Raw genomic sequence first — 14,005 nt, 5'->3', positions numbered from 1 at the left:
ACTGCTGAGGCTATCAAGTCAAACTGGTTCTTGAATTAGTCCCTCTTTTATGATGTCCAAATAGTGGTCTTCCAGCCTTTACTTGAAGACCTCCAGTGAGGGGCATTTCTTTCTTTCTGAGGCTGTCCATTTTCTTTTGGGGGAAATTTTTCCATTCCATCTTATTTAAATCTATATCTGAAACTTTCACACATTGTTCATAAAGCATTTGACACAATGCCTAGCACATGAAAAGTGTTATATAAATGCTATTATTATTATTATTACCCTTAGGATCAGGCAGAAAAAAATTGAATCTTTCCCCCCCCAAAGCCAGTTATCATGTGTCACATATCATGACTCACAATGTCCACATTTTTTCTTCTTCAGGCTAAATATTTATTTCAGCTATTTCATCTGATTCTCATATAGCATATTCTTAAAACCCTTTGCCATCCTACTCTCTTTGCCCTGGATTCTAGTTCACAATTATCCTTCTTAAAATGTGGCTCCCCAAATTCTACAGAGTATCCCAGATATAATATGACCAAAGAAGATAACAGTAGGGGGTTATAAACTCCCTATTCTTGAACACCTGGTTTCTCTTGCAAGAGAACACATTAACTTTATTGGTTACCATATTACAATTAACACATATTGGGTCTACTAAAAACTCCAGATATTTTTCAAATGAACTTCTATATAGCCACATGTTTCCTATCTTGTAATGTTAAAATAATTATTTTTGGAACCATTTATTTCTTAATAGATTCAGCCCAAGATCATCTCTGTTAATATTTTTGGGGATTTTTTCATATCCTGGTACCCACTCTCTCAGATATACACATAGTCTGTTAAAGATGCATTGGTATCCATTGGCATCAAATACTTTATTCAGAGACTTCTAAAACACTTCAGTTGCAGGTACATCCTACCATTGACATAGGACAAAGATTGGAGAGATTAAGCAGACTTTAAAGATGATGCTTATTCTTCTTGGTTTTTCCTCATCTTGGCTCCTCAGCTGACACCAAAAATAATTGATTTGTCTATATAAAACAATAGTCAATCTTTTCAATTGCTTACCATATATCCTAATTACTATAAATCACAATAACAATTATAACATTCATATGTATTAGACTAACTTTGCTGTAAGTTATTTTTGTTTAAATATAAAATTCCATTCACATCTCCTAAGTCTTCAAAGTGTTATGCTATGCTATAATCTCTTTCTCTCTCAGTAATATACATACATATATACATACATATATATATATAAAACAGAAGCTGTTTCTTATAGTCTTACTCTTTTCCCCCTGAGGCAACTGGGGTTAAATGATTTGCCCATGGTCACACAGCTAAGAAGTGTTAAATGTCTGAGATCAGATTTGAACTCGGGTCCTCTTGACTTCAGGGCTAGTGCTCTATTCACTGCACCACTTAGCTGCCCCTAGTCTTACTTTTTTGGTGAATCTAGTCAAACACAAACAGTTCAACTGAATAAAAAAATAAATTTCAAAAATCAACTCAAATAAATTTCAAATATGGTTTATTCATTCACTCAATATACATATATACATATGCTATATGGACTATTTGTCCTAACTGCAACTGAAGAAAAGGAGTTCTTATTATAGCCTGCTTTCAAAGTAACAAAGTTTGAATAGATGAATAAAACATTAGAAGTTTCTTAAAAGGTATAATTTCCTTTCTCCTCAACCCCTAGCCAAAATAGGAGAGGGAATAATACTACCCCTGAGATAAGTTTCACCCCCAGACTCCCCTTCACATGGCTTCCTGGTTATATAGGACAATAAAAAGTCCTAGCCACATGGGTCTGGACTCTTGGACATTGTGGAATGCAAAAAACAAATGAATCACAATATCCTGATAATCTACTGACCAGCACATAGAATATCCTGATGACCATGTATAGAGGAGCCAAGTGCTAACGCATCCTTGTTGCATATTCTTTTTGTATTAGGGCAAAGTAAACCTCCTTTGCTAAATGTTCAATGACTTATGTTGTGTTTCATGCCAACAATGAAGCTAAACTAAAGAGATGTTAGTGTTAGAGGTGCACCTCTAACACAGGTCTAAAACTCTATAGTTCTCTATGACAATTCTTTCTTATAGGTTCTGGAGTTCCTTAAAACAATAGCAATAACAATACTTGACATTTTCATAGTTTAGTTTATGGCACATTTTACATATAACATTTCCTTTTATCCACACAACAACTTTGGGAAGTAGATGCTATTATCATTTCCATTTTACAAATGAGGAAACTGAGGCAAATGAGGAACATGAGGTTGAGTGACTTACCCATGATCACATAACTCCTAAGTTTCTGAAACTAGATTTGAACTCAGACCTGACTTCAAATTGGAGAACCAATAAAGATTTCTGAGCAGAGGAGTGGCATAAAGGAGTGCCATAAAGAAATGCTTTATTAAGAAAATTTACTTTAGTTTCTATACAAAAGTGAAATTAAAGGTATTAAATAGTGTTGAAACTGGAAATTTTTGGGGGGGAATTTATCTATTCCATGCAAGTTGGTAAGAATGGTGGTTTACACTAGAGTGTTAACAGTGGAAATAAAGAAGAAAGGATGGAAAAATTCATAGGGTCATAGGACTTTAGAATTGAAGTTATAAGGAATCCCAGAGGTCATCTATTTAAATCTCTGATTTTAGTGATGATGAGCTACTTTATGTCTTCATGGTGGAGGAAGGGCTAGGTATACCTCCCAATGATCTGAAGCAAGCACATCTCAATTATCAGATAACACTTCCGACTGAATTTGGGCAAATTATTTAAATCATTTATATTAAAATGAGAAATAAGAGTGTTGAGAATGAATTTTTTTCAGATAGGTAAGAAATTTAAAAAATTAATTATAACAACAGTATTTAGTATTTGAATTTTAAAGCATTTTACTTCCCTATTTTTCTCAGAAGTTAGTCAATATATTTATACCTTGATCACAAAACTGAAACATATATGAAGAGAGAAAATATTAGTGGAGGTAACCCTGATTTCTCAGAGATATACCCCTGGCTGGCAAGGTCTTCTAGGTCTTACCAAACTGCCAATACTTCAATATTCCTTAAAGTATTTGAAATATTTTTGAAATATTACAGCCATGGGCCAATGGAAGAGCTGGCTATAATTCAAGTCACTCAATATTCCATCTTAAGCATCTCTCTGGTAATTGTTTCCTATTTTAAAAGCTACAAAAGTTAATTTTCTCTTCTCCATATTATGCTTTTTAAAATCCCCTAAGCATATTTTTTAAAACATTAGCTGTTCTTATGAACAATGTTTTTGTTTTGTGAGGAGAGAAGCAATAAAGTAGATATCATTTAGTTTAAAAAGATGAGTGCAATGTTTACATGCAGATTCTGTTGAGTTAGGTCCTACTGCTGAGTAGGAATTAATATAGCATTTTCCCAGGGTGAATCAATACTTTCAAGACACTCTAGTAGTTGAGTAGGTTAATCCTCTTCCTCTATTCATAAACATAGAGCTGGAAAGGACCTCAGAGATCATTTAGTTTAGTGACCTAATTTTATAGATAAGGAAATCAAGACTTAGAGACTATAAGTAATTTACCTAGAATTACCTATTTGCTAAGTGGCAGAGCCAGGACTGCCAGTCAGGTTTGAAATAAAGGTTACTCCTACTACAAATCTAGCAATCTTTCCATTGCCAAATCTTATTTTATTTATTCCCCTTTATTCCACTCTTAGCATTTGAATGGTGTTTTTCTCAGAATATCCCAATGAGACAGTACACTATCAACTTACAGATGAACAAATGGAAACTTAGTGAAGTAAGGATAACAGCCCATGGTCATATTACACAGATAGGACTAAAAGTCATGATATTTAGGGATGGAATTTGATTTTTAGGCCATACCAGAGACCCATGACAAAGAAACTGTTGAAGTGTATTCATAAAAGCATATTTTCAGCTGGAAGATATCTTTTTTTTTTAAGTGATAAAACAGATAGAGAGGTTAAACATCTTTCCTAAGTCCACACCATCTGTAAAAGAGGCAAGATTTGAATCCAATTCCTCTGATTCTAAAGTCAGTGCTCTATACCATCAAGTACCATAGTTTGTTTGGACCCATCAAAACTTGACCTCCAAAGACAAGTCTCCAGGAGCCCAGAGTTACTTTGGTAACTGGATGAGTCATCACAGGAAGATTTTGAAAAAGTAGAAATCCCAAAAAAGGCTGATGAACTGAACTTTCAATGGAATTCTGCCAACTCATGTCAGTCTCAGTCCCTTTGGAAGGGAGGTGATCTACAGATACTCTTATTCTGTGGAATGTACTACATGAGCCAAATGAAGCAAATCTTAAGATAACTACAACAGTCTCTACCAAGAAAGACAGATTCCCCACTTACTCCTGTCCAAGAAGTAACTGTAGCTTTACTCCATCAGTCCAATATGTCAAGGAAAAAAAGAAAAGGGATAGCTACCATTACTGATCTTCACCTTGTTCATGGCATCTCATTATGCATGTGCCTGGATGAATCAAGCTGCCACAGATGTCAAGGGATAAGACTTTGATTGGAAAAAAAACCTTTTATGTCACATTTTAAAAAAAGGCACAAAGAAATTGGGTCCTCCAAGAATTTCCTTTTGGAAGGGAGCAGTTTTATGCATCAACATCATTAGGGAAAGCAGCAAAAGCTACATTGCTCCAATTGTCTTACTAAGTGGGGATAATGATCTCTCTCCAAGTTTTCCTGCCTTGGCTCCTGAAAACAACAATCAATAGAGATGTTGCAAAGATGAAAGCAAGCTAAAACTAGTTACAGATTGTCAAAAAGGGGAAACTTATTTTTTTAGTAACTGCATTAAGGCAATTCCAATTGTTAAGAAAAAGTATCTTTCCCCTTCTTTTAAACTCTAAAAAACCCAATTGGGTAGGCTTAATTAGGATGTCAGTTTTAATGTGGATACAAATTAAGGAGTTCCATTAGAGCTTGTCACTGTTTAAGGCACATGAACTTCAGAGAGACTTCTAAGGGGCCTGTCATGTGACATCCAGCTCCAATGACTCATTGTGGAAGCCAAGTCGCTGGCAGCAATCAGCACTGTTTTTAAAAAGCCAAAAAGCAATTTCTTTAGCCACTTATTTTTTTTTAATGGATTCACATTTAGAAAATATTTAAGTCTTATAATTTACAAGATGTCAAGTACCAGTGGAAAAGAAACAAAAAGCAAAACAAAGTACTAAAAGTTTATAAGTTTCCCTACTCTCCTCCTATGTCCTATCTGCAAAAGGTTTTTTTTAAAATATTAAATCTATTATCTTTAATTGACAAAGAAAATAAATTTTGCATAATTCTTCTTTTCATGACCAGATTGCATTTTAAAAAGAAATCCCCAATGAAAAGCTTAGTTCATAGGCATACCCTTTGTCTCACCTACAATGATACACATTCTATACTCCAAATAAATCAAAGAAAGGAAAATAAACCACACGAACAAAATTATGTAGGACTGTTCTTTTTATAGCTCAAAAAAAATGGAAACTGAGAGGGTTCCCATCAATAATAAAATGATTGAATAAATTATGATATATGAAGGTGATGGTATGATATTGTGCTGTAAGAAATGATGAAAGGAATGGTTTTAGAGAAACCTGGAAAGACTTTTAAGAAGCAATGCAGAACCAAAGAACTATTTATGCAAGAATAATATTGTAAAGGCAATTAACTTTGAAAGATTTAAGGACTCACATCAACATAATGACCAACTATAATCCCAGAAACCTCATGATTAATTGTGTTACTTGCCTCCAGATAGAGAGGTAATGAACTTGAGTACAAATTGAATCGTGTGTGTGTGTATACATACATATATATACACACACATAAACATATATTTTACAATATATAGACCTATTGTATATTTATAATATACACATGTGGATAGATACATATGAGTATAATATTGGGGAACAAGCACTATAAGCTTTACCTCAGAGTGATGATCACAGGTTGCTAGCAGATGAGTAGGAAGAATATGTGCAAAGAGATGAAGAGATTTTTAGAAAATCTGCCCTTTAGGGTATCTTAGTTTTTTTGTAAAACATGAAAGTAATTGAAATGTTGAAGGCATTACTGGCCCCCATACACTCATGTTAAAATGCCCACAAGGTAGGAAGAAGTCCCCACAATCAAACAACAGACACCACCATTCTCTGAGGATACAGATGTGAGACATTTCCACTATGTCCTGGAGGGAAGGAGGGAGGTGATCATATAACACATTTATCATTAGTCAATAAAAGATGTCTTTAGCATGGGGATTAACTAACAATCTGGGGAATCAGGGAAGATTTGTTGAAAGTAGCAGCATTTGAACTGGGTCTTGAAAGGACTCAAAGATTTCCAAAAGTAAAAGTGAGGGTAGGGACAAACTAAATGGGAGAGTAAAAGTTTTTGTCCCATGGCATTGAGCAGCTAAAAGATATGAAAGAATTTGTATGTAGTTATTCACAAGAACTATTATTAGAGAGAAAGATGTTTTTTATGGATTTTCTTGATGTTTTATACTACAACTGTGAGTTTATAAAATTATAGGAGAAGGTAGTGATTCAAGAAGGGTGGGATGTATGGAAAAGCTGAAAGATGGAACTGATGATGAGAATGCTGAAAGTAAGGTATGCTGGAGAAAGGCTCTTTAGACTTGCTTCTGGGCTCCTTAGTGCCCAAGACAGCCTCAATTCCTCTCTAGGACTTGTATGTAAATGATTATGCAAAGGAATTAAACTATATATTTGGATTTTCAAAGTCATAAAGTATTTTTTTTTTAATAGCAGAATCAGAAACTTAGACTCAATCAATGCTTCTGGAAATGGCAGTTCAGTAATAAGTTACCTAAACAATGAGTGAGGCCAAACCAATTTCTTTAAATTTAAATTAAAGTGCAAATGACAACCAGAGCAGATAACTTCTCACTAGCAACAGCTTTGAATGAGAATATTCAAGAGAATGCAAGGACAGGCTATTTTCCATCAGCTTATCTATCTGTTCTCTAATAATGATTTGGTTCTTGGGTTCTAAGAAGCTGATTGCACATCATAAATTCTTGACATTTTAATGACTCTGGTAGAGCGGCTGAATCCTTGTTCTCTTGTGATAAATGTGTCAAAGTCATCCAAGCAGTAACTTCTGTGTTTCTTCCATTGTTGGTGAAGCACTCAGTGCCAGAGAGGCCTAGAGTAAGGGTGAAATGGGATGAGGAAAGAAGGGGAAAGGAGGTGCTTATTTAACTCATGCCTCTAGCCTAGTGAAACACACAAACTGGATTAAATTCATGTGTTAATTGGTTGCCATTGTGTGAAACAAGCCTTATACACACACACACACACACACACACACACACACACACACACACACACACACTGATTTCCCACTCCAATTCCTTTTCAGATAGAACTAAGTTGGAAAATGATGCCCAACTTCTTGAAGAAGAAAGGGAGCAAATAGAACTCTAAGATTTGGAGCAGAAATTTAAATGTGGTTGTGTTTCTAGATAATCAGAATCTTTTACTTTCAAGTTATTGAAAACAAAAGGTAGGCTCTCTGGAGCACATGCAGAGGGAAGGTAAAGTAAATTAGCATTATTAAGCACTGAATAAGTGCCAACCAGTATGATAAATATTTTACAAAGATTATCTAATTTTATTTGATAGATACTATTTAATGACCCTTATTTTACAACTGAGGAAACCAAGGCAGTCAAAGATTGTAAGGTGTCCAGAGTTACACAACAACTAAGCCTCTGAGGAGGGATTTGAACTCAGGTTTTCCTAATTCCAGGTCCATTGTCACCCAGCAGTGCTGAAGACTTTTAATGAAATTTTATCACTTTATTAATTGCTTAAAACTCTAGTTAATATGTCTTATGGTCAGGAATAACACATCCACTGAATTGTATCATTTTATATATGCAGAGCATATAGTAGACCCACACCCATTATTGAACACTTACAGATATCACAGAAAGCTTGCCTGCTCTGTGTGTGTGTGTGTGTGTGTGTGTGTGTGTGTGTGTGTGTGTGTGTGTGTGGTATATAGCAGTCTAGTCCCAGGGAACCTAAAGTACCAAGTTCAAAGCCTTCACCTGCAGACACACTCACCCGATCCTCCTCGGCTCGAATATCTGGCATAGTGCTCATGCAGAGGCTGACTGCAGTGATGGCCACAAAGGAAACAGAGATGCAGGCAAACATTTTCCCAGGAATCCCAGAGTGAGGATTCTCTACCATGTCCCTGAGCTGTCTCATGCACTGAGCCAGCCGACTGCCCTCCTGGAAGGCACAGGGTGGAGACTCATTCACCATCAGCTCAGTCTCATAAAACTGAGCCTCTGCGACTTCTTCTTCTTTATGCCGAAGTCTCCTAAGGCAGCACCACTCCAGGCATTCCTCCTCAATCCCCCAGTAAGCCAGCTCATCCTGGAAGGAGAGGGCACACATCTCTCGAAGGAGCCTCAGCTTCCCTGCAGTGAGAAAATTCATGATGGTCTTGAAGGCACAAGGGTTGCGGTCGAAGAAGAATTCATTGCTGCTGACATCGTAGTCATCACAGACACTCATGATCTCATCGTGGTTGTGACAGGACTTCAGCCGCTCCAGCCGAGTCAGAGGGCAGTTCTCTAGGGTAGTCCAAGGTAGTCTGTACTTGATGCCGCCCACATTGATGATGACATGTTGGGGCCAGTCCTCACAGTAAGTGGGGCAACAGGAGTCTTCTCCAGGATGCAAGAGCCTAGCTTTCTTGTAGAATAAGCCCTTCTTAGCCTGCACCTTGCAGAGCTTCTCGAAGCCACTGTAAGAGTACGGGGTGAAGTTGGGGTCGGGGTTCCCAGAGAGCAGAGCCATTTCCTGATACATTGGTTGTGATCATGGAGGTGTCCAGCCCTCTTTGAGGTGAAAAGCCTAGATCCAGAGAAGAATGAGAAAATGGATGGCGGTGGGAGGGCAGTGTCTGAAAAAAACAAATCCAAAAACAACAACAAAAAATGTAGTATTAGGGTAATGAAAAAACATTAAAATGTCTGCTTGGGAAGTGAATTTCTCAATTACCATTCCCTCTTTCCCTTGCCTCCCAACATGTGGGTATTGATAGTTTTGGGGAAAGATGGATGACTTAGGGACTTAGTTTCTCCCTTTTTGTCCATTCCCTTTTCTAACCTATTATTAAAGTTATTCGGTTACAATAGAAAAGTCACTTTTTCTCTCTAGGCATCTAGGTAGCTTAGTGGATAGAGCCTTGTGCTTGGATTCAGAAAGATTTGAGTTCCCTCTTAGATACTTACCAGCTTATTGCAAGTCACTTTATCTCTTTTTTTTAAACCTCAGTTTCCTCAATAGTAAAATGCAGATAATAATAGCACCTCACCTCATAGAGCTGTTGTAAGGATCAAATGAAATTTTTATGTGTCTGGCACATAGTAAGTCCTATCCCTGCCTCACACCTCAGTTTCCTAATGTATGAGAGAGGTAAACTGAATGATTTATTAGATCCTTCTCATCTTCAATATTTTATAATTTTTAAAATTGAACTCCCAAATTGAATGGGATTGAAAAAATAATATAAAACTCTCACCCTGGCCAAGCATTTTTAATCCTATCAAACTTCCTACTATAGCCATTTAAGGTGGGAAAGTTAACTTCATTTCCCTTTGTTTCCTTTCCCATAAAGAGCACAGGAATAACCAAAAAGTTGATAGACGCATAAGTTAACAGTGAACATAGATAATCTATAAACTAGGAAACTATATAGCTTAGTGAAAACTTTCTTAACTATCCTGAACACTAATAGAGTGATGGATTTCTTCAAAAGCTAATCAGTAATTCACTCTCTTTTCAGTGTTTAGGGTAATTGTCTCAAGGCAAAAAAAAATTAAATTTATTTGCAGCAGATTACTTTTTAAAAAAATATAAAGTAACTTGGGATTTACTTCTAATACTTTGTATAATAGTCAAACATGGCATAAGTAGATTTGTTATCAGTGTCTGGCTGAACAACACACCCTGCCATCAGATAACTTGTGGTATTGAAGAGTGATTACTATAAACACACACACACATACATATGTATATATACACCATTAGTTCTGAAAAAATAAAGCCAGAAAAATTTTCAAATCAGTTCCTAAAAGGAATTCTGTGGCTAGTATGAGTGATTGTTGCTGATGAACATCCATCAGACATTTGTGACATCTATGTTGATGGACAGATGTCCAGCTATGAATCACAGGAAAGGACTTGGAATGGTTAAAACTCCCTTGGTGTTTAGACATCATTCATTTACTAATCATGTGTTACAATTGGATTTTTGGTCATGGGATGCCTCTTTAAGAGGAGCTGTCTGTTAAAAGGTAAAGCTTGGAATGGTTTTTTTTAGGATACATTTTTACTGAACTAACTTTATTTTATTTTAGGAAATAAATGAGACTAGCAGAAGGTAGAAATACTATGTTTATCTTTAATGAATGTATACTTCTAGCACACTCAGCCCGGCATCTCAGACTTGTTAAATACTTTTAGCTTAGTCAACACACTTTAAAAAGGCTGTTTCAGATGACATGTTAATGAGACTAATTCACTCTGGTGCAGTTCAGAATCTTCCCATTTTAACTTTTATAGTCAGGGAATAAACATAACAAGCTAATTTGCTAGTGCTGAAACATTCCCTTTTAGTACACTATGTTTGCAGTTAGGAAATGATATCACTGAGACAAAGCTATGGCAACTTATTAGCAATATCACATGACAGACTGTTTCAGTGCCCAGTAGTGTGGTTTGTCCTTCCACAGTAGTAGAACAGAATCCTTCTCCCTTGCCTGCTTACCTGTTCCTAATTTATTTCCTACAGTAATTCTCCAGAAATAATTTCCATGTCTTCATCCAAATTGGTCCAAATACTGACTACCCCTAGGGAAAATATGGTATATGAATGTAATGAAATACTACTGGACTATAAAAAATGCAAAAAGATAATTTTAGAGAAACTTGGAGAGACTTGTATGAACTAATACATACTGAAGTAAGTAGAATCAGGAGAACAATTTATATTATTGTTGTTCAGTCATTTTTCAATTATATCTGACTCTCCATGGTCCCATTTGGGGTGTTCTTGGTAAAAATACTGAAATTGTTTGCCCCTTCTTTCTTCAGCTCATTTTATAGATGAAGGAAACCAAAGCAAAAAGGATTAAATGACTTACCCAGTATCATATAACTAGTAAAGGTACTCCTGACTCCAGCCCTATCACTCTTTCTACTCTACCAAATAGCAGCCCATCTATATAATACCAACAACATTATAAAGAAAAAACTTTTGAGAGACTTAAGAAATTCTGATTGATGCTATGACCAATCATCATTTTAGGGGACCGATGAGGGAACATGTTATACCCATCCTGATGGAAAGGTGATGAACTCAAAATGTAAAATGAGACAGACATTTTTGGACATAGCCAATGGGGAATCTGTTTTACTTGATTGTATAAATTTGTTGCATAGGTTTTGTTTGTTTGTTTGTTTTCTTCCAGTGGGGAAGATTAAGAAGGAAAGATAATAAATACTTGAGCATTTGTTTTTTAATTTTTCAAAAGGTTCTATTGGAAATACTTTCAGAATCTTAGCAATAAAGAGGAACAGAGACCAAAAATAATGTATATATGCATATTATTCAGCTACTTCCTTCAACACCTACTATTTCTATGACTATAGGAATGTTATCTAACTTTTCAGACAATTTTTGAAGCCTATAAATTACACACGATTATATAGTTATAATATGTTAATATAAACATATACTGTTAAAGATCTAATATCTTTAGGGTGTTTATACACACACATCTTTTGTATATATGAATATATGCATGCATATTTGTATGAGTAGAAAGTTTTCAAAGTTGGGAATTCCCAACATTGATGAAATCACAAATCTGAAACAAAAACATATGCACACATATTTTAAATTGATAGACTTGTCCTATTTGATTTTAAAATTATATAATAAAGTGACAATAATCAAATCAAATTATATAGACTAAAAAAGTAACTAGTAGAATAGGATATGTAGCCAAAACAATTAAAAGAGCTTAATAAATGACAAATAGAAGTGACATATTCAAATGAAAATAAATCAATATTTAATAATTTTTGATGGGGACAATTGAAGGAAGAAGAATTAATTTGGATCTATTCCTTATACCATGCACTGTAATAAATCATTGCTGGATTAATGAGTTAACAGTTTAAAAAATAGCTTTTAAAAACTAGGAGAATATATAATGTCATTCCTCTTCTAGCTAGGAAGAAAAGATAAATTTCTGACTAAGAAAAATGATTCTTATCAGAGATACTATGGGTACATTTGAAAAGATTAAAATAAAATTTTACATAGGAAATGTAATAACATATAAAAGAAAATTATCTGGAAAATATATATAACAAACATAATTGATGGATTTATAATTCAAAATTAATAATTTATATAAAGACATGTGGTTAATATTCAGATTCCAGGTGATCTAATGATTTACATATGAGATAGCACAGAAAACTACATTTGAAATCAGAAGACCTGTGTTAATCTGGTCCTATTCACCTTTCTAACTATGTTACCTTAGACAAGTCATTATATCTGCCTCAGATTCAGTTTTCTCATCTACTAAATGATGGGTTGAGCTAAATAATCCCCCAGGAGACATTTAGTTCTAAATCCAGTGATCCTAGTGACAGGAAGTAAGTCATTACATGGAAAAAAAATTGCATTACTTTAAGAGTAATTAAAAAAACTTTTAAGTGGTTACCCTTATTAAATGGCAAAAATTAATGTGACAAAAATTTAGAGTTAAGCTGTGTAGAAATAGACATATTTGGATATTACTTTTGATACTATAAATTACCCTAATCTTTCTGGATGGTAATATCAACAGCATATAACCAGAGTTATAAAACCGTTCAGATCTTTTGATCTAGTAAATATGCTTCTGGGATTTTATCCCCAGGAAATAACCCAAACAGAAAGATAAGTGATTTGTACTCATATATTCAAAGCAGTATCAGGAATAATACCTAAACAATGTAAACAGCTCAAATGCTCATAATAGGAAGATGACTACACAAACAATGACATATTGTTGTCAGGGATAACTAAATAAAATGACAAGTATATGGGTTGCATAGACCCTTGGGAATGCACTTAAGAAGAAAATTTTAAGTAGAAATATTCAGTATATCAAATGAAAAAAGTAGAACACAAAATAATACACACTCATAGAGTGATTTTACACATATAGAAAAATATATATGGGAAGATAATTTACAGTTATATAAATTCTGATTAGTTCCACCCTTTCTATCCTATCCATTCTTGGAATTAAGTTCCTATGTGAAAAAATCACTAGCAGAACTCCGAGTTAATGTAGGGAATAGGAAAGCATTTGGAAGGAAAATGAGGAAGTATAAAGGAGGGAAAATGTGTATGTTATAGCCAATTTTGATGTAGTGGAGAGGTAATAGAAAGAATACTAGGAATCGTTAGTTAGTACTAGTACTAAGTTTGAGTTAGAGGACACTAGGATTAAAATCTGACCTCTGACATTTTATAGTTTTGTGATCATGGGCAAGACATTAATTATCTCTGGATCTTAGTTCCTCACAAGTAAATAATGTTTTGCAAAGAACTTTTTATAGATGAAGAAACTGAGGCTGAGAAATTGTCACTGCTCTGAAGCTCATTTCAAACTCTGGTCTGTTGAACTTCAGATAGAAAACTTTAGCCATTGTACCATTTAGCTGCCTGTAAAATAATACCTCATGCATGTGCTCTGAGGATTAAATGAGCTAATTAATGTAAGGAAAGTTTTTTGCAAAACTTAAATATATAAATATAATTTATTATTATTCAATTCATCTCTCTTCCCTGGAATGTAATTGTTTGCAGGGTTATTTGCATAAACCATACATGCA

The 14,005-nt window shown here is 34.7% G+C and overlaps 1 protein-coding gene across 3 annotated transcripts in view; it reads right to left on the bottom strand.

The window, feature by feature from the left end:
• KCNG2 (potassium voltage-gated channel modifier subfamily G member 2) overlaps positions 1 to 14,005 on the bottom strand; it is a 170,283-nt gene that overhangs the window by 88,572 nt on the left and 67,706 nt on the right. For all 3 annotated transcript variants that reach the window (XM_051970561.1, XM_051970562.1, XM_051970563.1), the window contains exon 2: positions 8,153 to 9,002. In XM_051970561.1, the coding sequence (XP_051826521.1) occupies positions 8,153 to 8,908 (756 nt within the window). In that variant the 5' untranslated portion in view covers positions 8,909 to 9,002. The remainder of the gene's footprint in view (positions 1 to 8,152; positions 9,003 to 14,005) is intronic.

This window comes from Antechinus flavipes, chromosome 1 (assembly GCF_016432865.1).
Source record: "Antechinus flavipes isolate AdamAnt ecotype Samford, QLD, Australia chromosome 1, AdamAnt_v2, whole genome shotgun sequence".
Classification (NCBI taxonomy): domain Eukaryota; kingdom Metazoa; phylum Chordata; class Mammalia; order Dasyuromorphia; family Dasyuridae; genus Antechinus; species Antechinus flavipes.
This window is presented reverse-complemented; position numbering and strand designations above follow the sequence as displayed.